The following is a 27,280-nucleotide window of genomic DNA, read 5'->3' on the forward strand; positions in this document are numbered from 1 at the left end:
CATCTTAGCCAAGTTGTACATCTTCTCTGTATTTAATGCAAACAAGCTTTTCTGATCTACTTGTGTCTCTCGGCCCCTTCCCAGTTTGGATTGCTCTCGTCTGAACTCCTGCCACTTGCCTTTTGTCCCGGAGGGTGGAAGGAGAGCGCTGGGCGACGGCAGCAATTTGTCTGTGCAGGGCACCCCAACCTTCACTCTTTGTTGCTGGTGGCATCCCATGCTCCTGTCTGATTTTCTTTTCATTCAAGGCTCGTCTGCAGGTCACAGGGATTGCCAGTGCAGGTCTCACAGCCTGGACCTCCTGGAACCCCCTACGTGGGTGACCGGTACTGACGAGAAGTCATCCTTCTGCTGCTATGAGCTGTGTACGACAAGAGATTGGGGTTTTTCCACACGACCTGATGTGGCTACGCGAGTAAAAATTCCACGTGTGGGTTATGCTACCTCGGGAAGGTTGGCTTTGTGCTCCTGGTTGCCCAGCTCTCCACCATCCGTTCTTCTGGTGCAGATAACAACAGCCATTTGCCCCGTGCCACCGGGGTGTTTTTCTGGTGTGACTTTTCCATTCTCTCTTGTGTTCAGCGCACGTCAAGATAGGGCATGTTGGGTTGGAACTAGATGGTCTCTAAGGTCCCTTCCAACCCAAACCGTTCTATGATTCTGTGATTTTCTGTGCGGTTTTCAGCTTTCTAGCCGGTTTCGAACTGTGCTGCCACGTGCTGGCCTGTAGTTGCAGGATCTGAGTCACAAGTAGCTTCAGGAGAATGTTTATAAAAGCGTCCCCGCATGATTAATCTGTGGAAATATTAGTGACCTTGCGTATGCTTCGTATGGCTTACACCGTGGTTGGGCTGAGCTCTCCTTTGGCAGCGCGGCTTGGAGTTTCACCCTGCCTGTCCCATGCAAGACATCTCGAACCAAACCGTGCCTGCGGCCACGTCCCTTCTCAGTCTGAGGAGCCTTTTGGGGACGACAAGGTTTTAATCCTCTTGGCGATGCCCAGGGGACGGTTTGTCATTTATGGTGGTAGAGCCGGGATTGTAAGTTGGCTCTTGATTCGTGCAGTCTGAATAACTTGAAAATATTTCAAATCACTTTTTTAGCTTTGTCTGTGAATGAAAGTGATTGAGAAGAGTCAAGTACAGCCTTTACTAGTCCCTTCGTTGCCATGGTGCGAGGGGACCGAAGGAAGCTGGGGAAGTTCCCGCTGCCGTTCCTGCTTCGGTCCCTCCTCCCGTGAGAAATCCTTTGGCCATGCTCTGTTAAAATGTCCTTGGCAGCTCCCAGTGGCTGAATCGCTAGGAGTTTTTAATGGTCCAGATGTAAAAGAAAGGGGACGTTTAAAGAAAATCTGTTTTATCAGGGACCGGTTATTACTGAGCTGATGCAACAGCATCTAGAAAATGAATATATGGTGATGTAAGGGGCGTTTACAGACCTGGCACTATCTCCGCTTTCGAAGGGCTTGTGCATGGGACAAAAATGGGCTCTGAATGAAAATGGTCAGTCGGAGAGAGGCACAAACCCCTCCTTATTTGTTGTGGGGCGCCCAGTGTTTATTCAAACCGGTGTTTCCATATCAACAGGGAATCTGTGCCAAAGCCAGCTCCAAAGTTTGAAAAGAAGCCGGCCGCCTTGAGAGGGACCCTCCGGCCTTTGCTGGGGGAGCCGTGGACGGGGAGGGCGCTGGTGGGATCCCACTCTTCAGAGTGCAGGCCGGTGATGAACGGTGGGAGGGAGTCGCCGCTTTTCCCGTTTGGACAACGTCTCATCTCCACAGTCACAAGCAGCCAGTCCTAATTTTTAGGTCTGTCAGCCTGGATGACCTACTTTCACTCCACGGCGCTCAGGGAAAAATGACCGTCTTCCAGTACAGGCCACTGCCACCCTTCTGAAGGAAAGGAAAAGTTTCTAGGAAGTTCGGTAAACTGGAATTTCATTTATTTTGGCCTTTTTTTTTCTCGATGCAGAGAGCGGTTTAGCTGGTCTCGTTTCTCCCCGCGCCTCTACAGCGTTCCTGGGTTGTGGAGTTCTGTGCATAGACGAAGCGCAGAGAGATGGAGGTATCCCTTGAGCTCAGCATTCATGGGATAATTTATGGGCAGGTAATCTTAAACATATAGGTGAACAGATGCAGAACAAGGGAGAGACAGGGGCGGATTCAGATTCCTGGGGGAATTAACCTTTCCGAAGTACAAAAGCTCTGTGTATCTGTGCTCCAGCATGGGAACCCCGTGGTGAAAAGCGATGCTGTGCTGAGGTGAGCGCACATCCCCCTGCGCAAGGGAAGCAGAAGACAGAGGGGAATTTTTAAATGGCCTCTGTTAAATAATGCAGCCCTCGCCTCTTCTTGCCCCGCGTCCCCACGGAGGGTTTTTTTTATCCTGAGCCTTCGATCGTGCTCCGGGGCAGCCCGGTGCCACCATCCAGGTCCCCCACGCTGCGCTTGGCTTTGATGTCACGGGAATTTGGGGAGCTGGATCCCTTCTCCCTGTGATCAGGGACCGTGGAGCCTTCCTTGAGTTACACAAAGCAGTCCGGCTCCCGATGGTAATCTGCATGAGCCGCCTTTAATGTGAATGCTCGGGTTTTGCCTTACTTCGAGCGGGGGAAGAGCTGCGTTTAGTTTGGGTTTTGCTGCGCCCCGAGCTAAGCAGGAGCTGGAGCCTGCGGCCAAATCCCACCCTGACCTTCACGTGGGCTTCTTGTCCCCACATCAAGCGCTGGCTCTTCTTAGTAGCGCGATTCTGGAGGTTGTTAAATGTGGCAAACTCGGAAATGGTGTGTGGGAGAGTGAAAAAGAGCAGGTTGGAACAACAGACTGTTGGAGACGCTAAATATAATCTAAGGGTCTTCAGCTTGGAAAAGTGTGGCCTGGGGAAGAGGAGGGAGATTAGTAACGTGACGAAGGGCGTAAAGAAGAAGAGGAGGGGTGGAGCGTTTTCCCCACTGGATGGGATAGCCCTGGGAGCTTTGCTTTCCCAGAGCCAAAAGCCTGGAAACTGTATTTTTGATATTTGCCAGACAGATAGCATTCCCAATTTCTCGTGCTGGTACCGTTTGCTTTGGTCGCTTAATTCCAGTGAGGATGGCAACTAAATGCCGCTAAACGGGAAGGGGAATTTGAGCTGTCTGTCTGTTTATAGCTTCCTTAGGTGAAGTCGATGCCTGGCCCTTTCATTCTGATTTTGTGTTATTAATAGTGTTAATGGAAGGATGAGGCAGGGATTATTACTTGCCTACTGTATCTGTGTATCGGCGTTGGGCCTGAATAATATTTTTCTTTGTTTTTCCTTTTGCTGTGGGGCTTCCCTGCAGGTGCTGTCAGGTGAGGAGGGTGGTGGCAACCCATAGGGGCAGATGCTCTGCCCACAGCAGAAAAGGTCACGCCAGCCATGGCCTCACGCTTCACTAACAGGTTTGCTTTGGTCTCAGCCCTCCTCTCGCTTAGGGCTGATTTTTCAAACAGCTACAGAAGCTTTACGTTGTGTAAAATAGGTGTAAGAAGGCTGTGTCCCGTCCCAGCTCATCAGGACCGCTCTCCCCATCAACCGGCATTTAATTCCAAGCGACGCTGATGGTTTGAGCAGCCTGGGTCCAAGGCATTGATGGCGATGCTCCGTGCGCTGAGGTGTCCGGTTGGTGCCTCATAGAATCGTAGAACCATAGGGTTGGAAGGGACCTCTGGAGGCCGTCTAGTCCAAGCCCCTGCCAGAGCAGGGTCACCCAGAGCAGGTGGCACAGGAACGTGTCCAGGTGGGTTTGGAATGTCTCCAGAGAGGGAGACTCCACCACCTCTCTGGGCAGCCTGTGCCAGGGCTCTGCCACCCTCACAGTGGAGCAGTTCCTCCTCATGTTTAGGTGGAACTTGCTATGCTCAGGTTTGTGCCCATTCCCTCTTGTCCTGTGGCCAGGCCCCACTGAAAAGAGCCTGGCCCCATCCTCCTGACACCCACCCTTTAAGTATTTATAAGTGTTGATAAGGTCCCCCCTCAGCTGTCTTTTTTCCAGACTGAAGAGACCCAAATCCCTCAGCCTTTCTTCATCAGAGAGATGTTCCAGTCCCCTCATCATCTTGGTAGCCCTTTGCTGTCCCCTCTCCAGCAGATTCCTGTCCTTCTTGAACCGGGGAGCCCAGAACTGGACACAGTACTCCAGGTGCGGCCTCCCCAGGGCAGAGCAGAGGGGCACGGCGCAGAGCTCCATCCCCAAAAAACAATGGATTCCAAGCGTTCCTAGGCTTGTGACCTCCCTTTCCAAGGAGGCTGTGGCTGAACAAATGGTGTGTTCTACCTGAACTCCAGCTCACGCAGCCGGAGGGTTTGGTTTGGCAACTCTTCCTTAGGCGAGGGGTGATCAGACTCGACTGTGACACGTAGGGATCTCCGAGACATCAGCGCCCACACGTTCCTTCCAGGCTCTTCTGCAAAGGCGGGAGCCTTTGATGATTTACAGTATGATTTACAGTAATGCCACCAGCTGAAGGGCTTCTCTGTGTACAATTTTAGTACTTCATCATGGGCTTTTGGTTAGCTTTGTGTTTCTGGTGCTTCAACTAATGACTCATTTAAAGGAGTTTCCGCTTGCCTTGGGTATTCTTTTGCCTGCAGACTATTTGCCGGGGTCCCGGGAGCCGTATGTTCGCTCAGCCGAGGGCTCTTTTTCACCTTCTCTTGCTCTAGGGTGTCGGGCAGCTCTGCTCTTAGTTGGGCTAGGTGCTCCTGAAAGAAAGGAAGAGGTTTTCCATCCTTTATGAAATATTTGGTGCTGAGCGATGTAAGAAATCAGTCCGACTTGGTCCCTTAGGACCCAAGGAACAGATGCAATAAAAGCCGCGTGGACTTAGGAATTGCTCTCGTTTCCGATAAATCTTAAGTGGTGCTGCTGATAAGAGAGCGTTACGATGCATTTAGGGAAAGTGTGATTTTTCAGGTTGCCATGCCTTTTGGCAAGGGCAGCCTTGGAGACCTGTGGCCTTTAACATAACATTAGCGGTCGGGTTTAGCAGAGTGTGGGGAAAGTGAATATAGTGTTTCCATCTGCGCGGCTTCCCTCCCTCCATCCCTGCTCTCGGGTGCTGCCGAGGACTCAAATCCTCCTGAAGCTTTTTTGGGGAATGGTTCAAAACGGAGTGTAAGTGCTGACTGCACCCTTCCCATCACCTCGCTGATAAATGATTTAGGAAAGCGGCGAGCGGTGCTGCAAAACTCCTTCGGAGCAAAAAACACTGTAAGGGTAGCTCTTGAAAATCATCCACGCTGTTTGTTCTCCAGGTGCTGCGGGTCGGTTCTGGTTCAGAAAGGCACCTGCGGTGGGGCCAACACCGTGCTTGTTCAGCGACCCCCGTAAGCCCGCCACCAACCTGTTCAGCAAAGTTGGACTGTTTATTGGGGGTTTACCACCTCCCCGTTATTTCTTATTTATCTCCAATTACCTCCAAAACACTCTTCGTGGAAGAACTGGTGGCACTTTTCCACGCTTCCTCCGCAGAGCTCCTTGATGCTTATTTGATATTTGCTCTGGTTGTAATCCTGACCGAAGCAGGGTCGTTCCAGCAGTTTTATTCCGGCTGAATCAATAATCCATGCCTTTTCGTGAGACTTTTCCCCCTGCTTTTTCTGCTTCCTCGAGCCGCCTGGCAAAGCTCGTTACGGCTTCGTAGCCCAGTTGGGTGTTTTCCCCCCTCCCCGTTGGCGTTTCTGGCAGTACATCCTCCCTCCCCATTCACCCTCCGCCAGACAAACCCAGAACATCTCCAACCATCCCCTGGGGCGAGGCGGGGGGGCGGTTGGGAACGAGCTATAAGGGCAGGGTGGTTTGTTTGTTTGTTTGTTTGTTTTTCCCCAAAGCCTTCAACTTCGAATTAATTCTGCTGATGATGAAGTTAAAGAACAAAAAGCCCTTCTTGGACCTGCGGATGCGCCGAAATCCCTGGGTGCTAAGGCAGACGGAGGGGTGCGGATAAGAGGGGGGGGGCGGTGGTGTCCTCCACCAGCGTGGCCAAGGCTGCAGGAGCTTTGCTGGCGCATCCTGCTTGAGCTAATTTAATAAAGGCCATTTTGTGCCCAGCTACAGAGATCTCAAGAGCCAGGAAGGCAGCAGAAAAGAGCCAGGAGAGGCTGATTTTTAAAACTCAGCTGCTGTAGTGTTTTCCCATTATCAAATCAGAAGCAATTAATGCCATAGTTGGACATAGTTAATATTTTTTTTTCCCCGCTAGAGGATGCATGTTGCAGAGCTCTGTGGGCCTGCTGTGGTGCAATTACAGTACATGGGTGCAGAGCCGCAAGGAATAACCTTTGGGCTGTAAGGAACTATTTTTAGCGTGAAGCTATAGCTACGCTTTGGGAGAAGGCGTAGAAACGAGAGTAACCCTGGCAGCGGGCTGACGAGAACGACACTGGTCAGTGGATTTCTTCTGGCGTGCCGGTTTAATGGTGATGAGCACGGAGTTGGACCTCGGATACCATTTGGATGCCTTGGGAAGGATTTCTGGAAACTAATACAGCTTTATAGGTCATCTTCTTAGCTCACTTTCCTGCAGTTTTGATGGCTTCTCCGGCTAGACCTGGTGCTTTTATTTTCCTCAGAAACCCTCTCTGGTTTCTCTCTCCTTCACGGATGTCCCTTCTCACTGCACTTCTTCCCAAGGCTTTCTCTTCCTTCTGACCCTTGGCAGGTGAGGAATGTAGTAGCCACCCACCATCGTTCTGTAGAAGGATGGAGAAGGGGGTTTCTCCTGGACAGAAGGTCTCTAATGGTGGCACAAGTTCTTCTGTCCCACTTTGGCCGCGCCCTGCTCTGTCTCTGAGGGCAGCAGCCTGTGGGAGGGCTGAGGGCTTGGCGGCGATGGTGGGAAGCAGGAACGAGCCAGTCTCTCACCCAGACAGTTATTGACACCGCTGGTGTAGTTTCAAAACCAGCACGCCAGCTACTTTGGCCCGGTGACTCCTCATGTGCTGGCCTGCACAGGCGATGGGAACAACGGCTTCGGACAACCTCAAGCAAATCTTGGATAAAGGCAGATGCCACAGGCTCCTAAAGCGTGCTCCTAAAAGCCTACGCTAAGCTTATTCTTTCCCTTGGAACTTGAAAAAACATGTACACAGTGAAATGCAGGTGCCCAGCTCCTGGCGTCCATCCTTCAGGGTTAGTTTTCCTCAGGCCAGTCGTTTCTGTAGCGGTGACCGCAGATTGTGGAGTTTCACTTTCATGGGTAGAAAGCACCTACCCTTCCCCATCGTGCGGATGGCCATGCAGCAAGGGGATGCAGTGCTTCTTCCCGAAACCCTGCCCAGACCTACTCATCTTCCTCAGTGCTGCACACCGTTTTTCTCTCCCCAAAAATACCATCTCAGGTCTGTAAGCAGCAACAGCAGCTCCGAGAGGCATAATCTTCTCAGCATCGTCTTGGTTCCAAGCACCAATATCATCGTTCTTCTGGGACTCATCTTCTTAGCGTTTGCATCTCAGTAGACTTTGTTGGGATGATACGCACTGGCCAAATTTATATTCTGACCAAGGAGGAAACGTGGGTGAAAACTGGGTAAATTTTATGGCACGTTCCTGTTTGCATGCCTAACAAGCCTTAATTTTCTTTCCTTCCAGCTGAAGAATAAATTCATGAAGAAGTTGCCTCGTGATGCTGAGGCCTCCAATGTGCTGGTGGGGGAGGTCGACTTCTTGGAGAGTCCTTTCATTGCCTTCGTCCGGCTGCAGCAGGCGGTCATGTTGGGTGCTCTGACTGAAGTCCCCGTACCTACCCGGTAAGAGAATTCAGCCCCCAGGCAGGGGACGAGAATTGGAAAATGCATTTCTACCTTCTAAAATAAAAAGACCAGGCTAGAAGAAGACATTCTCCATTGCTTCCCATCATGTGATTATTGCAATCAAGGATTATTGATTTAAACCAGCGAAACTCACTGTAGCTGCTTCATCATTTTCAGGTCCTGAATTTGGTTATAAGATATAAGCTGTCAAATAAACATACTAACTTCACAACTTAGCAGTAAAGGGCACTATCGATGGGAAATTTAACTGCTGGGGCTTTTTTCCTGCCCCTTATGATTCCCCCACCACAAAACACACTCTGCATACCTCAGGTTCCCTCTGCGTGTTTTAGCAGTTAATATTTTTCCTCTTAAAAACTCTAATTAGGTGAAGGATGCGAATTTGGCCCTGCTGGGACGAAAAAAAAAAAAGGAAACCTGGGGGGATATATTTCTGTCGGGGTGGTCACACTGCATGTTGCTTTGCAACACAGAATGGTTCAGAGAAAAATGTCATGTAAGTATTTTATTTATTGTGACTCATGTTGCGAATTAATCTGAGTCTCGCAAATATGAATATATCTTCTTAAATCTTGGAATTCGCTGCTTGAAACTGCATAACCGTACAGTGAGTGTACATATCGACCAAAGTCCTGTTTGAATTCTTAGCAATATTACCCATAGTTATACAATTGCATATCGTTTATCATGTAATGCAGTAGGGAAGAATTACCACTATAGACGTCCAGAACGTGTGCTGTACGTGAGCATTATGTAGTAGCACGCCACCAAGGTAAGAACCGTATAAAATATGACTATTAAAAGTTAATGAAGTGCACCAAGAGCCAGAGCAGAGCAGAGTTTCGAGGGGAAGGGCCAGAGAGGCTGGAGGTGGGGGGTCTGCAACGTCCCCTCTCACCTCCCCACCATGCACCTGGGCTCCGGCATCCTTCTGGTATCACCTTACAAAGGCTTTACTTCACATTTTCCTTGTAATCACAGAGTTCAAATTGCACCTTTCGCTAATGTGCAAATACATATTTTATGTGAGGGGTTTCAAGGGCTTTCAGTACAGAGTGAAAGTTGTAATTCGAGTAATGCCTGGAGGGTTTGAGGGTGTCTCAAGTGATATTTTGCGAGAAGAGAGGTAGTACCGTGACAAAACACGTGGCTAGTGCATTGCTGAGACTGGAATGAATCACAGCCCTTGTGTGGAATGACAGTTATATGGTTATTATAATCTATACCTTATTTCCATGTGCAAAACAAAGGAAAAAGATGATCTAGTTTTGCTATTTAATTGCCTTCTAGTAATGCAGCACGGTTTGTATTTCTTCAAGTTTGATTAAGTGGCTCCTTACAATAACCACATCAAGAACCATTTGCACACACCGGGTTTTCTGGTAGGAGTATGAGGGGATAGAACTGGTTTAATTTTATAAAAGGTTATTCCTCCTTCCTCAGCATTACTGAGCTCTCTATTCATCAGTATTTCAGCTTCGAAGTCTACTCCCACTTACTCTTTTTTTTTTTTTTTTTTTTAAAAAAAACACATCTCCAAATGCTTTTCGGCAGACCTAAAATTAGATATTGTTTGTTTTGGTAGTGGGAGCCAGGAAGTTAGATCGAGGATTGCTGAACGACCTCATTACTCAATAGCATTAATCAAGACAATATGTCCTTCCATGCCAACATTTTTTCCAGGAAATACTATTATCCGTTTACTGTCCTCCAAACCAAATTCTAGCCCTAATCAAAGCAGAGAGGCTCATTTAGATGGCTTTCCTGAGTAATGAAGAGCCATTTGCGATGGCTGCATCCTGCGCAATCCAATCAAGGAAATCCCATCAGGGCCCAGGCGAGCTCTGATGGAGCGAGCGTCTCCTCGGTCATCTCTCGCGGCGTCCCTGCGGTTGGACCTGCACTTAACAGCCCACAAGATGCTGGAGCCTTCTCTCCCTCGGCGCTTTTCCTTTTATTTTGTTAAATAGGGAAATGGTGGAGTCACCGTGCCTGGAGGTATTTAAAAGACTGATAGACGTGGTGCTGAGGGACGTGGTTTAATGATGGTTTTTGTCAGTGTTAGGTTGATGCTTGGACACGATGATCTGAAAGGTCCCTTCCAACCTCGGCGATTCTGTGATTCTAAATTATCAAGTTCCTGGTAAAATTGTCAAAACTGACCCACTGTTTCAGCGCTGTGGGTTGCTGCAGGAGTGTGGTGACCTCGGTCTATGGAGTAACCGCAGCGCGACCTGCATCTCTGCTTCTGCCTCTCTCTTGAGAAAGCACTGGATTATTTTTATATGGGGCCGGCGGGGGGTTAAACACACGGATTTCAGCACAGGGCTGTGGCCATGCTGGTCTGTGACGTGGAGAGGAGGTGGCCTTCACGTGGCCATCTATGCCCATGGTGACATCCATGGCTGGAGGTGCCTTTGCACAGCAATCCAGGTCATGTTTCTGCATTAGGTGGAAATCTCATGCTCTTTAGCAACTACAAATACACCGAATATGTCGCAGGAGCCAGCAAAGTGCCTTGCCCTGAAGAGGTGACGGTCACGGGGCTTGGTGGATCAGCAGCGGAAGGATGGGGGGAGCCCTCCCGAGGGGCTGGGAGAAAGGGGGAAGCATCCCCAGCAGTGACATGGTGTCACACAGCGTGCAGAAAGGCACGAAGCCATCTCGATGGCTTTGCAGAGCACTGACCGGGCAGGGTTTGCAGGGAGAGGGCAGCGGTAGCTTACATAGGACTGTCGAAGAATCAGGGCATCGGCCGCATCCCTTAGCTGGACCTCGGTCTTGTGATGGAGATTTAAATGTGACACCAAGCCCTGAGAGGTGAAAGGCTCATGATATCTATATTCCTTGCTCTGTTTTGGCTTATTCTTGTTGACCCAGGACTGTAGGAAGAAGAAGGATTGTTACGGTGTGCATAAGGTAGACAGTATTCAGCATGTAGGCTTCCACTTAAATGGAATTTCTGCTATTGGTTCTTTTGGGTTTTTTTTCTTCCTCCACACATTCTTTGGCTTGGATTTGTCTTGTAAGTTACAGAATTTTGTGTGCTTTGTAGAAATAGGATTTCCTGTGTAGAAATGACTCTTCCTTGGATATGTAAATTCTCTCTGTATTTTTTTCCTTCACGCTTCCTCGCTAAGGGTTTGAAGTATTTCCTTTACTTGAAAGTAAATTTGTATTTAAAAGAAACCAGCAAGATCTGATGAACTTTCCAGGAAAAGTTTCTCAGCAGGGTGCTTTCATACAGCCCTAATAATAAAAATCGGGGATCTGAGATGGGTATAGGGGGACCCCAGCTTTTCACTGTGTCGAGTTTTCTTTTTACCGATCGGATTGAAAAAACCTTTAGGGACTTGGGTTTTCTCAGGTGGAATGTAATTGCGCGGTACTATGAACTCCTCGTTTTGGCAAGCACTTGGCTACAGCGCTTGCACCACGGCTTGGGTATGGCTGCTTCTCCTCTGGACAAGGTAATAGATGTGTAGCTTTTTATGTTCATAAAAGAGATGCGCAATTATGTGTTGAGGTCTGCTGCGTTAATGTAATGTTGATGGGGGAAAAAAAAAAGATGAAGAATGAGCAAGGGAAAGATTTTTTTTGGAGATAAGCTGCACAGACTTGCACAGTCTAATATGTAGTGCTGGGAAATTGCCTGCGTCTACAAGTCTCAAATGAAATGAAGCAACTTGCCCAAAGGTCACTTAGGAAGCATGTGGCAGAACCAGGAGTCAGATTCTTCTCGCTTCAGCTTTTAACTCCAAAGGCATCTTTTCTTCTTTGTAAGCAAGTGTGTCTTGCCTCTCTTCAAATGTGTGTCTTGCTCGTTAATTACAGCATTGAAATGGTTTTCGGGGCTGTGTCCTTTAGCAGTTTTTCCAGCAGAAGGACTTGCTCTGGGAAATGGGAGATCCGGCAGCAAAGGATTATCTTTGTCTGTCTGCCTTCGTGTGTTGGACACCATGTGAGAAGCTTGCCGTGTTGGTACGGTGCCCAAAACTTGAGGGATCACCTGTGGGAAATAGAAGACGGACCAAACACTTCACCATCTCCTTTTGTTACTGCAGTCTGAAGTTGTGCTCCTTTCATCAGTGGTCCAAGCCGTAGATTCTACTGGAAAAACACATCAAGAGGCTGTTCTTTCAGCCCTTGAGTCCATCAATGTGTATCTCTATTGGAAATGCTGGATGCCTTGCAGGCATCTCACATGGTGTCCAGCAACAGAAGGGCTGCTTCCCCTCACCCCTCTCAAAAAATAACATTTTCTTCAGGACCTTTCTTAGTTTCCTTCCTGTAGGTGCCTTTTAACCCTTACAGAGTTGCTGCTCTTGCTTGCTCCAGATTTGGGAGGTAGGCATGGATGAGCAGGCTCAACTTGAATCTTGTTTTAGTTGCTCTTCTTCTTTATTTTTTAATTTTTTAATTTTTTTTTGGGAGGGGTGCTGAGGGGGGAGCACGGGACACACAATGACCTTGTCTCCTGCCCCGATGGTCAGCTTGTGGAGAGACCGTGGTGAGGCTTGGTCCTGGGACAGTTTTCACCATGACCCTTAACCTGTGTGGGAACTTGATAGTCCTGGACGTTATTAATTTCTTGCAGGGTGTCCCAAATGGATGGCAAAATATTAGTGCTGCACTGACTTTGTGGTCACTCCCCACCTCCTAAGTGTGCTCTTCATGTGATTTTGGGGAGGTTTCTAGCCAAATTTCTCAGGAGCACAGCACGTAAAGCCTCGTTGCTTCCTGGGGCAAACTAGGTGGAAGTTCTGCCCCACGGTCTCTGGTGTCACTTCCCGCCAAGGTCCAGGAGGGTTGTGTTCGCTCTTAGCAGGTTGTTAGCTCCACAACCCCATGGTACCGGGCTTGGGCACAGTATTGCTGGTTTATGCACGTTTAGATCCTCCGCGTGCATTGGCTGGGTTTACGGTGTGTTGGCCAGGGCACGTTTGTCCATTTTGAATTGGAATTACTCCTCTGGGAGAATGAACTTACTCTTGTTGGGTTTGGTAGCATAGTCCATATGATTAAAAGGTGAATCAGCCATTATCGGTGGTCATCATCTGCTTACGAAGGGCAAAGCGTGCAAAAACGAGAGGAGGAATAGTGCTTTAGGTAAAACAAAATAATAAATTACTGAGTTTCTGGGTCATTATCAGCTTGGAAGCAAAGGATTCGGAGCGCTCGGTGTGGTCATACGAAGTTCAAGACCAGGTGTCCTGGGTGCGAGGGCTGTCAGCCCTGTCTGTAAGCCGTTGTCCGAGGCGTTCAGGAGAAACAGTGGATTTTTTTACTGCTTCAGAGAGCCTTTGAGCTCAGTGGTATGAGGTGAGACCTCATGTTCTCTGCGTTGAAGCATCCTTAGCAATGCTAGGTATCAGAAGTGGACATCTGATAACTCGGCACGCGTTTGCACGCAGCAGAGAGGAATTCTGTGCTGGCCGTCATCTTGGCAGAAGAAGAGGAGAGGACTATGTCGCAGCTAGAAGGGAGGGCTTTCTCAGGCGGAAGTATTCATTAACTAAATGATATTAAATGCATGCAAACATAATCTCATCCAGACCACTAAAATGCATTAATGTTGTTGTGTTTGTAATATTTTGGCCCTTTAAAAGGTCTCATTCTACATGCTGAAGGCAATTCTGAGCTGAATCGGTCAGGACAAAAGAATTTAGAAATTGTCACAAGCTGCTTGTTTTCAAGAAGATTTTAGTAAATGCAAGAGCGTTCAGGTACCTCTGTTAGGCGTTGGAAGAGAGCCAGCTGGTGTAATTATTTCAGAAGATGGTTAGAAAATGTCTCGCTCCCCTGGAAAATGAGGAGAACAGCAACTTCTGAAGTTAGGAGCCTTTTTTTCAACTTAATGTATTTGGATAATTTGCATCCTAGGGTTTTAAAAGAGTTGGCTGAGGAACAGTTTGTCTTTCATGTTGTTTTGTAATAACTCGTGAAAGACAAGGAAAGTTCCAGGAGGTAGGAGGAGAGCAGAGGACATGACCTAGGCGTGTATGGCTTACTCACCTCCCTGTGAACCTTAGGGAAAGCACTCGAAAGCCTCGGAAAGAACTTGATTAGGAAGCGTTACTTTTAGTAATACCAATTAATATGTATTTATGGATCGCGTCCTCCTATCTTGATGCCTTTTTTTAATAGGGCTTTAGATTTTTTTAAAATACGAGGTACTTGTTTGGATATAATATATCTTATAAGACATTTGAGTTAGTACCTCATGATATTTTGATTCAGGAGGCTAAAATAATACTAAATACGGTGGTTGTAAGGGGAGAAGTACTCCTGGTGAGGTGTCACACTTCTCTACCCTCTTCTCTTTCACGTTTTATCAGCAGCTTTTGAGAAAACATATAGTTAACGTAGGTTATTTCATCTGTGTATTTGCACTGCCAAAACTGCCAGCTCTTGGATGATTTCCCTGAGGAAGATGGTGATACATCAGAGAAGGTTTGCAGAAGAGCCGTCAAAGTGGCTAAAGAGAGGAGAAAAGCCTCCAATGGCTTAGCCTGACTGACAGATGGCTACAGGGGACTGGATCGATAGGGGAGGATATTTAAAGGAATTAAATTATGGAGGGTTCTTCAATCTCGCTATGGGAGACAATCGAAATTTGTGCCTGGAAGTTGGAGCTAACCCAAATTCACACTGGAAGGTAATGCAAAAGGTTTTAGATGAGGCAGCTTAGCAAAGGTTATAGTGTGTTTATTTTCCATTACTGATTGAAAGGTACGGCTGTAATTGGAAAAAGGCTCAATTCAGGCAGTTTTAAAGTTGTTTTGGGCAGCTATTAGTGTTTCTGTTTGAGCTTGCTGAAAATTGCCCCAATAATTCCCAGTCTTTGCTAAATTAGGTGAAATGGAGAAGTTGGTTTCCTGCCATGTGACTTCTTTTGTTGCTAATTGCAAGGATGAGTTGATGTGCGAGACAGAGAGACGTTTATCTCGAGGTCACTAGTTAGAGTCCGGCTGAATGCCTCAAACGAGACCATCTGAGCGGCATGGTTGGTCTCCATTGAAGTCCCACAGGCCACCAAATGTTGGCCACGATGTGAGATGGCCAACAGAAGGAACAGGGCTTTCTTCACAAGCCAATTGGCAAGGTGAAGAGATGAGCATGAAGACAGATGTATTTTCATGTCATAGCCGTGAACCAAATCTTTTTTCCTGGGACAAATTCGAACAGGGGATTTATAGGAAGCTCATGTTTCTACAGCCAAGGCTGTAGATGTTGTGTGAGTAAGTAACAGCCAGCTTGGCACCTGTCTACAGCATGAAATCAACTTTAGAGTATTTCTACAGGAGGTAATGGCTTTTACCATTTCAGCATTGGTACAAAACATAATTTAGGAACCGGGAGTGTTTAAGATAAGGCTTAGATCTTTCCTGAATTAAGTATTATTTGAATGGTGGTGGTTTTTTTTTGGTTTTTCATTCCAGGCCAGGAGGATCTAGGTACCTTTGAAGATCCAACCAACCTTGAGGCCATACTTAAAACTTTTTCTAATGAGCGTCAATTAAGAGGTTGGAAAATCCAGTCACCTTTCACCAGCATTCCCATTATTCTGGCACAACTGCTAGACAATTTTATTGCCAAAACCATCCATTTCCCATGTATAGCCTTTTCCATTAAGGAATCTCATTAGAACACAACACCATGTGGGCGAGTCCTCATTCATAGCACGTTAGCACTGACAAAAGCAAGGGCAGGAAAGATCAAGAGCGGTAATTTCCTATCTCCAAATTTCATATCGTGGTGTTCTTTCAAACTTCGTTAGCAGTGACTTGGGTAGAATTGCTGCCCAAAGAGATCATGTAAGAAATGAACTCCTAATACCTTGTAGATATAGTCACCCTCGCTGATGGTGCCTACCATTGGAATAGGTTTACGCCTTAAATTGCCTCCGTAACAACTAAGCTGTTAATAGCGTCTTCCCTCTGTACCAGCAACATGTGAGCAAGTAAGTCACTATGGAGGTGGATGGGCTTTCTGTGGTGCACAGGGCATGGATTCCCAACCGCTCAGCGCTAGAGCCGCATCCGTCGTGCGTAGTTCACTTCCAGGCACTGGGCATTGGAAGAACGTCCTTTCTTCACCTCATCCCGAAGTCTAGGTTGCTGGACGGTAGCGTCTTCTGCGTAGGGTTGTGATAGCATTTGGCCACAGTGGTCTCAAGGCTACTTTTAAGGCTTTTGGGGAGAAAAATTCTGGGTAGTGTCTTGCTTGTCCAAGTAAGCACGATGGGCTGCAGGGTGTAACCTCTGCTCCCAACTTAGCTGGAGGCCACTGGATCTCTAACAAGGGCCACAGCTTTTTTAAGCTGAATTTCCATCTAGATATTGTGTAAGTGATAAACAATCCATTTTTTTATCCTGAATGAGAACAATCTTTGTTTTTTCAGATTTCTCTTCATTCTACTGGGACCGAAGGGCAAAGCAAAGTCCTACCATGAGATCGGCCGAGCCATCGCCACTCTGATGTCGGATGAGGTAGGTGTCTTGACATCTCCCGTGTGAGATGGTTTCTCCCAGGTTTCACTTCATGAGCTAATAATGATGTCCTTTCCTCCAGTGTGGTCGACTGGAATGGACGCATAGGTAGGCTGCACATAAGTTTGAAATATCCAAATATCACTTCCTAATTCCATCTGTTCACATAATTATTTCATCTGGCTTCATGTTTTTGTAAAAGCATGACTATAGGAAGTTTTTGCCCATCGTGCGTATCTTCCTGCTAGCAGTCGCTCTTTCAAATAGACTGTGAATTAATCTCTGAATTACTGTTGTCGCGGTGCGCGCCTGGTGTCACATTCCAGGATGCCAGTAACCCGCAGCTACGCTCCAGGTAATTACCGCAGAAATGGTCACACCCAGGACGTGCCGTTGTGTGTTGCTCTGGATCCCAGAGCACTTCTTCATTCAGGCACTGCTTATATATTATCCATGAGTAGCTAGCAATTACTTGCTAATCATACACCTCGTTGAGACGATGGGGCTTTCAGTATTCATTTACAGCTTCTTTCTTCCAGTGTCCCGTGGGCTCTACGCGTCTGGGCTGATTTACATTGTGTTTGTTTCTTGCTTTCTCCATATGTTGTTCTGGTCTCCTACAGTTCCCTTAATTACCGCTCGCCTGGTCTCAACTCTTCTGTTTTCTGTCATTCCATAGCCCCAAAGCCCTCCTTCCTACCCCTGACTGTTCTTATTAAGTCTGTCATGTGGGCTGAGCCACCTTCACTCCGCGCAGTCCAGAAGATTTCTGTAAAATTCAATATTAATGCTCTTTTTCCTCTCCTCTCTCATTCACTCTTCATCAATAATACTGACTCTTTTAGCAAAAGTAGTTTGTGCTTCTTGTTTTTATTTTTGAGTAAATATTGTCATCGTTTCTAGGTCACAGGGTTGAAAACTAACCTATTTTTTGATAGAGTGAAGTAGGTAGGAAAAGAGGATCGACCCTTTTTTTGTGGCTTTGTAAAAGTGGCTTCTCAAAGGATAATCAAAACTCCTTATTTATAGGAAAAGGAAAACTTTTTTTGGGTAAGCAAAATGGTTAATTGCTTTAGTAACATTTTTAGAAGGTTAGAAACGGATATTTTGCTAAAAATTAGAAATATGCTGTTAAGAAAAGAACTTCTATTGTTGAATGACCAGCCAAAGGAAGGGGCTTTCCTGAGGTTCACACACCCTTGTGCCGAGTGTCCTGATACTTTTTGGAGAACGAATAAGTTGGGTTTGTAGAATAAAACTTGGTAGTTGCCTCTGGAGTCTGGGCTACAGGAGATGCAAACCATATCCCCATGGAGTGTGTCTTTTCCTTGCAGGTGTTCCACGACATTGCCTATAAAGCCAAGGACCGGCAGGACCTGATCGCTGGCATCGATGAGTTTCTGGATGAAGTCATCGTGCTCCCCCCAGGGGAATGGGATCCGGCCATCAGGATAGAGCCCCCCAAGTCTCTTCCTTCTTCAGATAAAAGGTAATAGCAGGAGATAGGCGGTTTTAGCTCCGTCAGGAAGGACAGTATGCATCAGTTCTGAAAAGGCGATGGGAAGAGCTGCTGCTTTGGGTGCACCAGGTTCATTGACCACCTGCGGCATGACCTGCATCTCATTATTTAGATATTTTCAGGTCTTTCTTAATAGCTGGAGGGAGGACGTTCTTGCAGTTCTTTTAAGGTGATGTTGTAGGCATATTATAACACCCATCGTGGTTATCCAGCCTCTTTGGGGTTCTGCTTGGTCTTTCTGACACGCTACATTCCACGCTGGCTGCCACCAGGTCAGCCTTCTGGTCTCCTTTGTACAACGCGGCTTCAGGATAGGTTGTGTGACGCTCATTTGGAGGAGCTGTGTGTGGATTATGTTTTGTGGAGCCCGTGGGCAGTGCAGTGAGCTTCAGTTTGGCTTGCCTTCTTTCTAGAAAAAACATGTACTCTGGTGGAGAGAACCTGCAGATGAATGGAGACACGCCTCATGATGGAGGACACGGCGGTGGGGGCCACGGGGACTGTGAAGAGCTTCAACGAACTGGCAGGTGGGTAACGCACCGCTCAGCGTGATGGATCTGGTGTGACCCAAGCAAGGTGGCAGCGCTCCCCTGGCCAGAACCGTTTCACCCCTTCTGCTTTCCATCCCGACATAGTGTTTGTGTAGGTCGAGCTGGGACCCCAACGTGTGTCCTGGCGTTTTTAGTGCCCAGTATGAGACTGTCTGAAGGGTTCTGGACGTCCAGCCTCAGCAAATTACAAAGTGTCTTAAATGAGGCACTCAAAAATGAAAGAAGGCCCAGGTAGGTGTTGGCTGTTGAAAGTCTGTGAAGTTAGATGAACCGTAAGGGGGGTAACCGTGGTGGGCACAGCTACGGTTTCCACTTGGATTACTGGAAGTGCTTTAGCCAAAAGCAGAGACGTTCCCTTTTCCAGACATTCCTGCAGTGGTTGAATTGCACAGACGAAGGCTTTTACGGGGTAGAAATACAGAAGGTAACAGAGCCCGAGGCCTTACTCTGCTTTAGTACTCTGCGTGTGTGCCATGTAAAAGTCCACGAGAGTGGGAATGCAGTTCAGGTGGCCATAAAATGGTGTGCTCAGCATTTCAGGGCCAATACGCAGGTTTTCATGGTGGCATTGTGCCCTCCCTCCCACTCTGTATTTATTTAAGTTCTAGGAGAATATCTAAATTCCAGGTGAAAAGTCTGAAATTACACCTTGGCGCATACAGGGCAGTCGATAACGTCCTGATTCTGGGTCAGAAAGTAATGTGTGCCTGTCTGCCACCGTCCTCTCTGCGTACAGAGCCCCTGAACAGTCCTGGCGGTGGTGGTGAACTGTCTACACAGGAACAAGAGGCAAAACAGGAACGTTTTTCATGCTGGCAGCATCAGAGCCGCGTGGAGTGTATAAGAGTTAAATACGGTCTTGCCTATGACGGTACAAAAAAAAATACATCTGCAAGTGGAGCTGTCTCGTGCTCCAAGATGATTTCACTTACTTGCGTTTTTACTTCTAATTCTATCTCTGGTTAACGGTTTGAAGCGTTTTTCCATTTAGCAGATGGTTTGGCTCACCCAACCCCTGTGTCTGCCACGTGGAGAAATTTAGGCAGGGATTTAGACTAGAGTTAATATATTTTATTACATCAACCAATATCGTTGGGAGAAAAACACCCCAACAGGCAAGATTCCTGAACTGCGAACTTCAGGGGTCTGTTTCAGCAGAAGTAGGGCTGATGTTCCTGAGATTTGTCTCTTTCCAGCTGTATCACACGCTCAAGATTTTATCTTTCCTTACAGCATTATCTCAGTGATATCCGTGGACCGATAAGACTAGTATGTAATGTGATGATCTCACCCCTTTCTGATAATACTTCATTTCTGGCAACGTTTCCGATTACTTATCTCGGTGACTTTCACTGGGAAACATTTAGCCACGAGTCTTCTCTTGCTTGTCTTTTCAGATTCTGTGGTGGCTTAATCAAAGACATAAAGAGGAAAGCGCCGTTCTTCGCCAGCGACTTCTACGACGCTTTAAATATTCAAGCCCTTTCAGCCATTCTTTTCATCTACCTGGCCACAGTGACCAACGCTATCACTTTCGGAGGATTGCTTGGCGACGCTACGGAGAACATGCAGGTCAGCAGGAGCTTTTCAAAGCAACAAAGATGTCGTTTGCCTTTTGCTGGCTACAGTCAGAGGGCTGTTTGGCCACCGACAAAGCTTGAATTCTGGGTACAGTTAATAGAGGTATCCTGTGTTTCCGCTGAAAGTTGAGTTGCTTTCTCTGCTGTTGGAGGGCTGTCCTTTGAAAAATTGTACAAGAGTTACCTTAAATGGTGTTTGAAAGATGGCCAGGCCACAGAGAAGGCCCTTGCTCCTTCCATAGAGAGAAGTTCCTCTGATCTACTCTGTGTTTGTGTCTTGGTTGGATCGGCTCAGTCCACTTAAGTTGACTAAGTCTGATTCAGACTTTCCATGTCATCAGAGCACAGCGCTGTGTCCTCTGTGTGACTCTTACAAGCCCTGGACTTCTGCCTCTCGGGCGAACAGAAAATCCTAAAATTCATAGGAAGGCGAGTAAATCAAGAGACGTGACAGAGGAGGGAAAATGCGAGTTCTTTAGAAAGATGAATTGTGTAATAGTGGAAGCTCAGATCCTGAGAACCATTTTGCGTATCCAGAGATGGGCTGGGTGGAGATAAACGCTGGGGCTTCAAAGGTTGGCTCAGTTTTAGATGAAGCCTAAAGGAAAGGGGTTCTGTATTGAGACTGCTGTAGGTCCTTTGTGATTCTGGAGCAGAATTACACTCTATCCATGTGCTTTAGTATTCCTTTGGCTTTTTGAAGAGGAAGAAAAGATAGGAGGTTGTATTTAGATAGATTCAGTGCAGCCACATTGCATCTCCTAACAATAATTAAGCTCGCAGTGATAATGTCTGAATTATTAATTTAGGGAGGTTTAATTAAACCAAACATAGAAAAAGGGGACACCTATCTGGAGCTCTAGACTGCCCCGTGATAAATTACAGGATAGAGTAAGATTCAGTAGTTGGTGGAATGCCAAACTTCCCTCCCCACTGCATAAATACAATTTACCTCCTCCAAAACTCGACTCCTCGGCAGTCACGCAAGCAGATGCGTGATGCACAATTAAAAAGAAATAATAGCAAATAGTGGCAGAGAACGGAAAAGCCTCCAGGATCCACCAGCGAGCATCGCTCTTCTGTCTGCTCTGCACCTATCCGAGGTACGGTCTTCCAAGTAGGAGGAGGGAAGGGGAAGTGTTACCTGGTTCCAAATCTAGTGCCCGTAATCACTTTATTGTGTCCAGGAGTCTCTTCTGTTAACCTTTGTATCCTATGAACATTTATTACTGAGGAGCAAAATATTTTTTTTGCCACTGAAAGTGGCAGTATAGTTTCTTAATGCTCATGAAAAAAAAATAAATTAATGATTAGACTCGTTTAGATGTGGTGTTAAGGGATATGGTGTAAGGGAGAGCTTTGTAGAGTGGAGATGATGGTTGGACTCGATGATCCCAAGGGTCTTTTCCAACCTAAATGATTCTATGATTCTATGATTATTTTAAAAAGCACCGCCTTGCATTTCAGGAAGTTGGAGGGGTGACAGGAGAAGGTAGGCCTCCAGGAGAAGAGCCAATAATCCCTGTGTTCCTGGGGGACCCTTGTGCCACCTGCCAAGGGCTGACGCATAAATGTGTTTTGTTAATCCCTCTCATGCTGGGGTGAGGTTATTCTCCCAAGAACCTCACGAGCCTTCTCGCTGGGCTTATAACCGAGTGTGCAGCCTTCCTCCGATTTAAAATGGTGTTCATTTGTCGAATGTGACAGTCTCATTTCGCCAAAGTGTGTCTCAGACGTGCTGTGAGCTCACATACTCTGTCCCCGTGGCCGCCCGCTCCCCGTAGCCAGTTTGTCATTAAACTTCAGTTCACAGAAGTGCAGGAAAATTGTCACCGAGTTGCTAGAAAAACCAAAATCCCTCCGGTCAGTCCACAACATAGCCACAGCTCAATGCAGGAGAACACTGACTATTATTTTCTAATTTATCCACTTCAACATTTACTTGCCTCTCGCATAACAACGACTAGTTGAATTTACTGGATTTTATTTATGTACTGATTAAAAAGTGAAGTACCAGCAGGTTTTTTTGAACCGTTTGCTGGTGGACGAGAGGTTTAGAGAGTCTGGGCACAACTGGCTTTTCTTTTGCCACCTCACTTCTCCAAACCGTTCACCACCCTTGTTTGAAAAGGCGTTGGGTCTTTTGGCTGCTGCAGGAGCCTGGAAAGGGTTTTGACGGCAGGTGGAGCAGAACTGCATGTTCTTCACCCCTCTGTCACCAGAGCCAGAGCGAAGCATCCCAGAGCCCCAGGGACCTGCTCGGTGGGATCGGAGACCAGGTTCATGTCAAGCGATGCTAAAACCGTTGCGTATTCCCGCAGTGGGAAAGCGTGGGTTTGTGTAAGATACGTTAAGGGCATGAGCTGTGCCAAATCTTTATTCTCTGAAATGTAAGGGAAGGTTGCGCCGGCTTCTACGGCGGCGGTACAGCACTAGAAGCCCAGATATTTTGTCCTCATAGAAAATGGTAGTTTTGGGTCTACCGCATCACGGTTTATACTTCTTGTTTCTTGTAAATAATTCTGTGACTACCGCTGGGTCAGGCACTAAAAACCGCCCGTCCCGCGCCGCCTGCCCTGGAGAGCTTGACACGGCCAACGTTTCTTTAAAAGCTCACTTCAGAGTTTTATGTTTCTGAGAAAAGACACTATTCTTAGCTACAGACACATGGAGGAATGCAGGGAAAAGAGATTCCAGATGCGCTGGCTGCGAGGGCCCTCTCTGTGAGTAATGCGGGAGGAGCGAGGGGGATCAGCTGTGCGAATGCCGTTCCTTGCCCCGGGAGCAGTTGTCTCATCCTCACCGGGCCCCCAAAGGCTCGCAGGCTCCCGTCCGTGTCCCCTGTCAAAGCCTCTTGTGGAGTCTCCTCTGGAGATATTCAAGACCTGCCTGGACGCATTCCTGCCCAACCTGCTCTGGGTGGCCCTGCTTTGGCGGGGGGTTGGACGAGATGATCTCCAGAGGTCCCTTCCAACCCCCACCGCGCTGTGTAACCCTTGTACGTGGTTGCAGGGTGTCAGAGCAGCCAGATCTCCCTTGTGCTGGTGCCTGCAAGGGCCGGGGCTGAGCGATGGGGGTCACCGATAGCACTTAGAAATGGAAAGGACCAAGGATGTCACCTCCTGCCAAGGCCAAGGTCGTTTCCGTCCCCTCTCCGGCAGCTTCTCTGCACAGCCATCATGCCGCTGCTTTAATTACCCAGCAATAACAGCGCTTGACCACTGGTATTTTGAGATCATGTTTGTGGCCAGAAAAAAAATGGTTTATGATTGCTTTAGAGAAAGTTCTGCTAGTAATTTAGTAGATATAAAAAATAACGTTCTGCTCTACATAGTAACATACTGGTTGGACCTATGACAGTATGAATATACTTGCCTCAGTGTAAAGAGTAACTTGGGTCTTTCCAAGAAAAAAAGCCACAAAATTGAATTTAAATTCTTCCCGATGCCACTGATAAGTCACAGAAACTGCAACTCCGACCCTGCTGTTTATCTTGGGTGGGAAGAAGGATCTGCTTGTGCCATTAATTGCTGGTCGCTCGGCACGTGCAGTATTAATGAGGCTGCTGATCCAGACGCAGCTACGACGAAGAACATAAAGGGCTTAAATGTGCCCTTGGCTGTTGGGTGAGTATTCCTGGAGAGGGTGCATGTCTTGCTCAGTAAAAGATGATGCTCTCGTTGTTCCTTTAAAACTCAGTCAAGTGTAAACAGATGAGTTTCCATAAGAGCAAATGAGGCAAGGTCCAGCAAATTCTGCCGTTTTTGTAGAAGGACGCACGCTCAGTCAATAATCACGTTTTATTGCCATTTATATTTCATCCACATTTTGCATTTTAAAAGCAGATATTGTCCAGCTATAGTTGGACGTGAAAATCCAAGAACGCATCAGGCGTGCTCTTTTATCCTTCTCCAGCAAAGCTGTTTTGCCACACGTGCCAAAGGTAATTGTAGAGCCTGTTAAATAGGGAATTTATGACTTGCTGGTGACATCTGATGAACTTGGGTCTCAACACGCCTGCTGGATGAAGTAGCCTTGTTTGGTTTGTGTCTCGCTTACTAAAAGAGTTACTTGAAAGAGAGGCATCTTGTTTATGTAGAAAGAGCGTCCGCTCAATTGGAGAAAGAAAAAACACACCCCCCCCTCAGTTGTCCTGGAGGATGTCGGCACTGTCTTCTGGCCATCCTCTGCCCTGCAGACAGGCAGTGTTACTGTCAAAGACGTGGGAGATGTTCGAGGAGTTCTCAAGTCTTTCAAGTGGTCTTTGAAAACACTCCCCTCCCCTCGCCAAACAGAAAATAGAATATACCGTTATTAAACTCTGGGCCTCAGAAATAAGAAGTTGGTGTGTGTGGGGTGTTGTTGGTTATCCTGACTAACTATGAATTGTGTGGGATGAACACAACTTTGCGTGCAGCCGCGGGAGAGGGCTGAAGATGGTCCTCCCTTAGTCTCGGACGTAGCGACATACAGCACACGACCGGTCGCTGATGAAACTCCTCGTTTTCTTGCAACAGCGCTGATAGAAGGGGCTATTCAGCAGAACTCACTTCTCCCCTGTGTCTACCCTAGGGCGTGCTGGAGAGCTTTCTGGGCACAGCAGTCACCGGTGCGATATTTTGCCTTTTTGCTGGTCAGCCTCTCACCATTTTGAGCAGCACAGGACCCGTCCTTGTCTTTGAACGGCTCCTCTTCAATTTCAGCAAGTAAGTACAGGGGTGGAGGAGGGAGGAGGGGAGGAATGTCTCACACTAATGAAACACTAGCTAGGGAATGAGATGGCTAGCGGTGGGGAAGGAGGGGATTTAGTGCATGGAATGAAACATCTCTTTGTGGCTCGTTGAGACTGCAGCGCAATCACATCGGGGATTTTCCCAGGCACGCATGTCCCAGGGCACTGCCCGCTGTGGGGGTGCCTATCTCCCTGGGGCTTCTTGGATGTTCTTGGCCGGGTCTGTCCTCCATGAGAAGGTCGCACTAGTTACCATCAGCGTCCTTTTCTTCCCCAGCCCCAGCATGGGCTTCCCTGGCTGCTTCCCATAGGAGCAAAGAAAGGAACCCAATGCTTGGTGATTTCACTAACAAAATCCCGCAGGTCTCAAGGTTACCAAAAATTTGTCCTTAAATTAGTATTCATTTGAAAGAATCGCTGTTAGACCAAGCTGGATGGGGCTTGGAGCAACCTGGTCTAGTGGGAGGTGTCCCTGCCCATGCCAGGGGGTTGGAACAAGATGATCCTTAAGGTCCCTTCCAACCCAAACCATTCCATGATTCTATACTTATAAAAGCAAAAGTGTCTGTGATAGAAACAGCTCTCGATCTCTGTTTGTCCCCAGAATTCCTCGGTGGAGCTTTGCTACCTCAAATGCTCTTGGGTTTGTTTCTTTTTCCTTTTCCGTGTTTTTTTCCTTTTTTCCGTGTTAACGTTGCTGCAGTGATGATAGCTGACACCCAGAGCTGAAGGCGGCCCCTTTTGTTAGGTGTTCTCATCTACTGTTCCCACATCTGCAACCCTGCCAAAATATAATGAGAATCCCTGCAGGAATCGGCGTATTCGTTGGGGATTTTATGCGTAGGACTGAGGGTACTTTGGACGGTGCTTTGCAAGGAGATCATCGTAGGTTATACAGAAAACGCCCCAAATGGCTCGTAGCCCTCCCTTCCCCATCAGGGAGCGTTCGCAGCACCGCAAGTTGTGAAAGACTTGCGTTCCGGTACACAAAACCAAGAGCTTTTGGAGTTTAAGGCGTTACTGGGCTTCCTTTCAAAAGCAGTCGCCTGTGACGTGGAACAGCTCTTTGGCCGTTGGCGGTTATTTTTAGAAAAAGTCTATTGAATTATTAAGCTGAGCGTGGCTGCAGGTCGCAATAAGGCAGGAGACATGGTATATGTTTGGCCGTTTAATTGTATCTCCTTCCTCATTACATGTAATCTCTGCGGGTAGTTACTCAGAAATAATTGAGAGCATGGAATCGTGCCTTTCCTGTGAATACCCCACGTGTCGGAGAAGTCTTTTGAGGCACGGAGCTTCTGCTGAGGCAGACAGTGTGTTTCCATGTGTCCCTGCCTACACAGTGGGCTCTTTTGGACTGAGATGATTTATTTGATGATTTGGTTCATTGATGATTAGCTCCCGGGATAATACCTGCGGCAGTGTGAGCCGTGGCTGGGAAATAGCACAGGGCGAGAGGAAACGGGCAGGGTCTGATTATTTTATAATCAGGGTTTGAAGCCCGAATGGCTTCACAGAACGCTCCGACTGCAAAAAATGGGCAGAAAAGTAGATTAGCCCAGGGGGGAAAGCTGGAAGCTGCCGACTGGCGAGAGCTCCACAGCAGAGCTAGAGGGGGGCACCTTTCTTTTCTTTCTTTGCCTGGAATAAATGCATAAAATCAGGAATAAACATGCTATAGCTGTTGGCTTCTGGCAGGCAGGTCACAGCCCAGGTGCAGCACGCGGAAGGAAGGCAAAAAGCAAGATGGAAAAACACTTTGTACGGATTTGGGAGCGTGAAGGTGGTTATTTTTAACCCGAGGAGGAGGTGGTGGTTATAAAAGCTGTTGTCCTAACGACCTGCCGGAGCAGAAGGGCGTGATTTTTCGAGGGAATCTGTCTCACAAGGAAATTGGAATCAAGCGCTGTGATTTTTCAATAATGTGTTTGTGGTGGTTCGTATTCGCAACACCCTGTTCCCTGCTGGGAGCAAAAATTAGAAAGACTTCCCATCTACCGATTCATTTAAAGTTTGACTCCGTGTGTGTGTGTGTGTGTGTGTGTACCCGGATGTGCATCTGCGTTGTGGGCAGAGTGGGTTGATGCTACAGGACACCCCGCGTCAACTCGGCTCCCAGACAAGGTCTCTCCGATGCCGGTTGTGAAATGAATGCGGGTTTCCGAGCAGGAAGCGAGGCGCTGGGCTCCCCAGGGAAGCAGGACCCCAGCCCTTCTGCCTCCCAGCCACAAAAGCGGGGCTTTTGGGCAAGTTTCCCCTCCAGAAGGAAAATTAATCACGGCAGAAGTACTTAGGGTGTTGTAGCGTGTGTGTGAAATGGCCTGGGCTTTTTCATTCACTCTCTGAGCTTCAGAAGGGCTGCAGGACTTTGAGGGGTAAAATGAAAAAAAAGAACAAAACACAACAACAAAAACTTTAAAACCTTTAGAAGTTCTTCAGTGGTGTGCAGTCAGGATGCCATCTGGGCTTCTGCCAGCCGGTCGGATGGATGGCAGCTCCCGCTCTCTGAGGCGCTGGCTCCGGATGTTTCAGAGAGCTGTCACTGGGGTCTTTTATTATTATTATTATTTTCCTTTCTCTTCTTCTAAATCATCACTTTGTTTCTTCCTTGCTCCT

At 47.5% G+C, this 27,280-nt stretch overlaps 1 protein-coding gene across 6 annotated transcripts in view; it reads left to right on the forward strand.

Annotated features, from left to right (window-relative positions):
• Positions 1 to 27,280, forward strand: part of SLC4A4 (solute carrier family 4 member 4) — a 185,104-nt gene that overhangs the window by 124,886 nt on the left and 32,938 nt on the right. For all 6 annotated transcript variants that reach the window (XM_074588736.1, XM_074588735.1, XM_074588733.1 and 3 more), the window contains 6 exons: positions 7,609 to 7,766; positions 16,195 to 16,282; positions 17,617 to 17,771; positions 18,215 to 18,328; positions 19,750 to 19,924; positions 24,505 to 24,638. In XM_074588736.1, the coding sequence (XP_074444837.1) occupies positions 7,609 to 7,766; positions 16,195 to 16,282; positions 17,617 to 17,771; positions 18,215 to 18,328; positions 19,750 to 19,924; positions 24,505 to 24,638 (824 nt within the window). The remainder of the gene's footprint in view (positions 1 to 7,608; positions 7,767 to 16,194; positions 16,283 to 17,616; positions 17,772 to 18,214; positions 18,329 to 19,749; positions 19,925 to 24,504; positions 24,639 to 27,280) is intronic.

This window comes from Larus michahellis, chromosome 5 (genome assembly GCF_964199755.1).
Source record: "Larus michahellis chromosome 5, bLarMic1.1, whole genome shotgun sequence".
NCBI classification, from domain to species: domain Eukaryota; kingdom Metazoa; phylum Chordata; class Aves; order Charadriiformes; family Laridae; genus Larus; species Larus michahellis.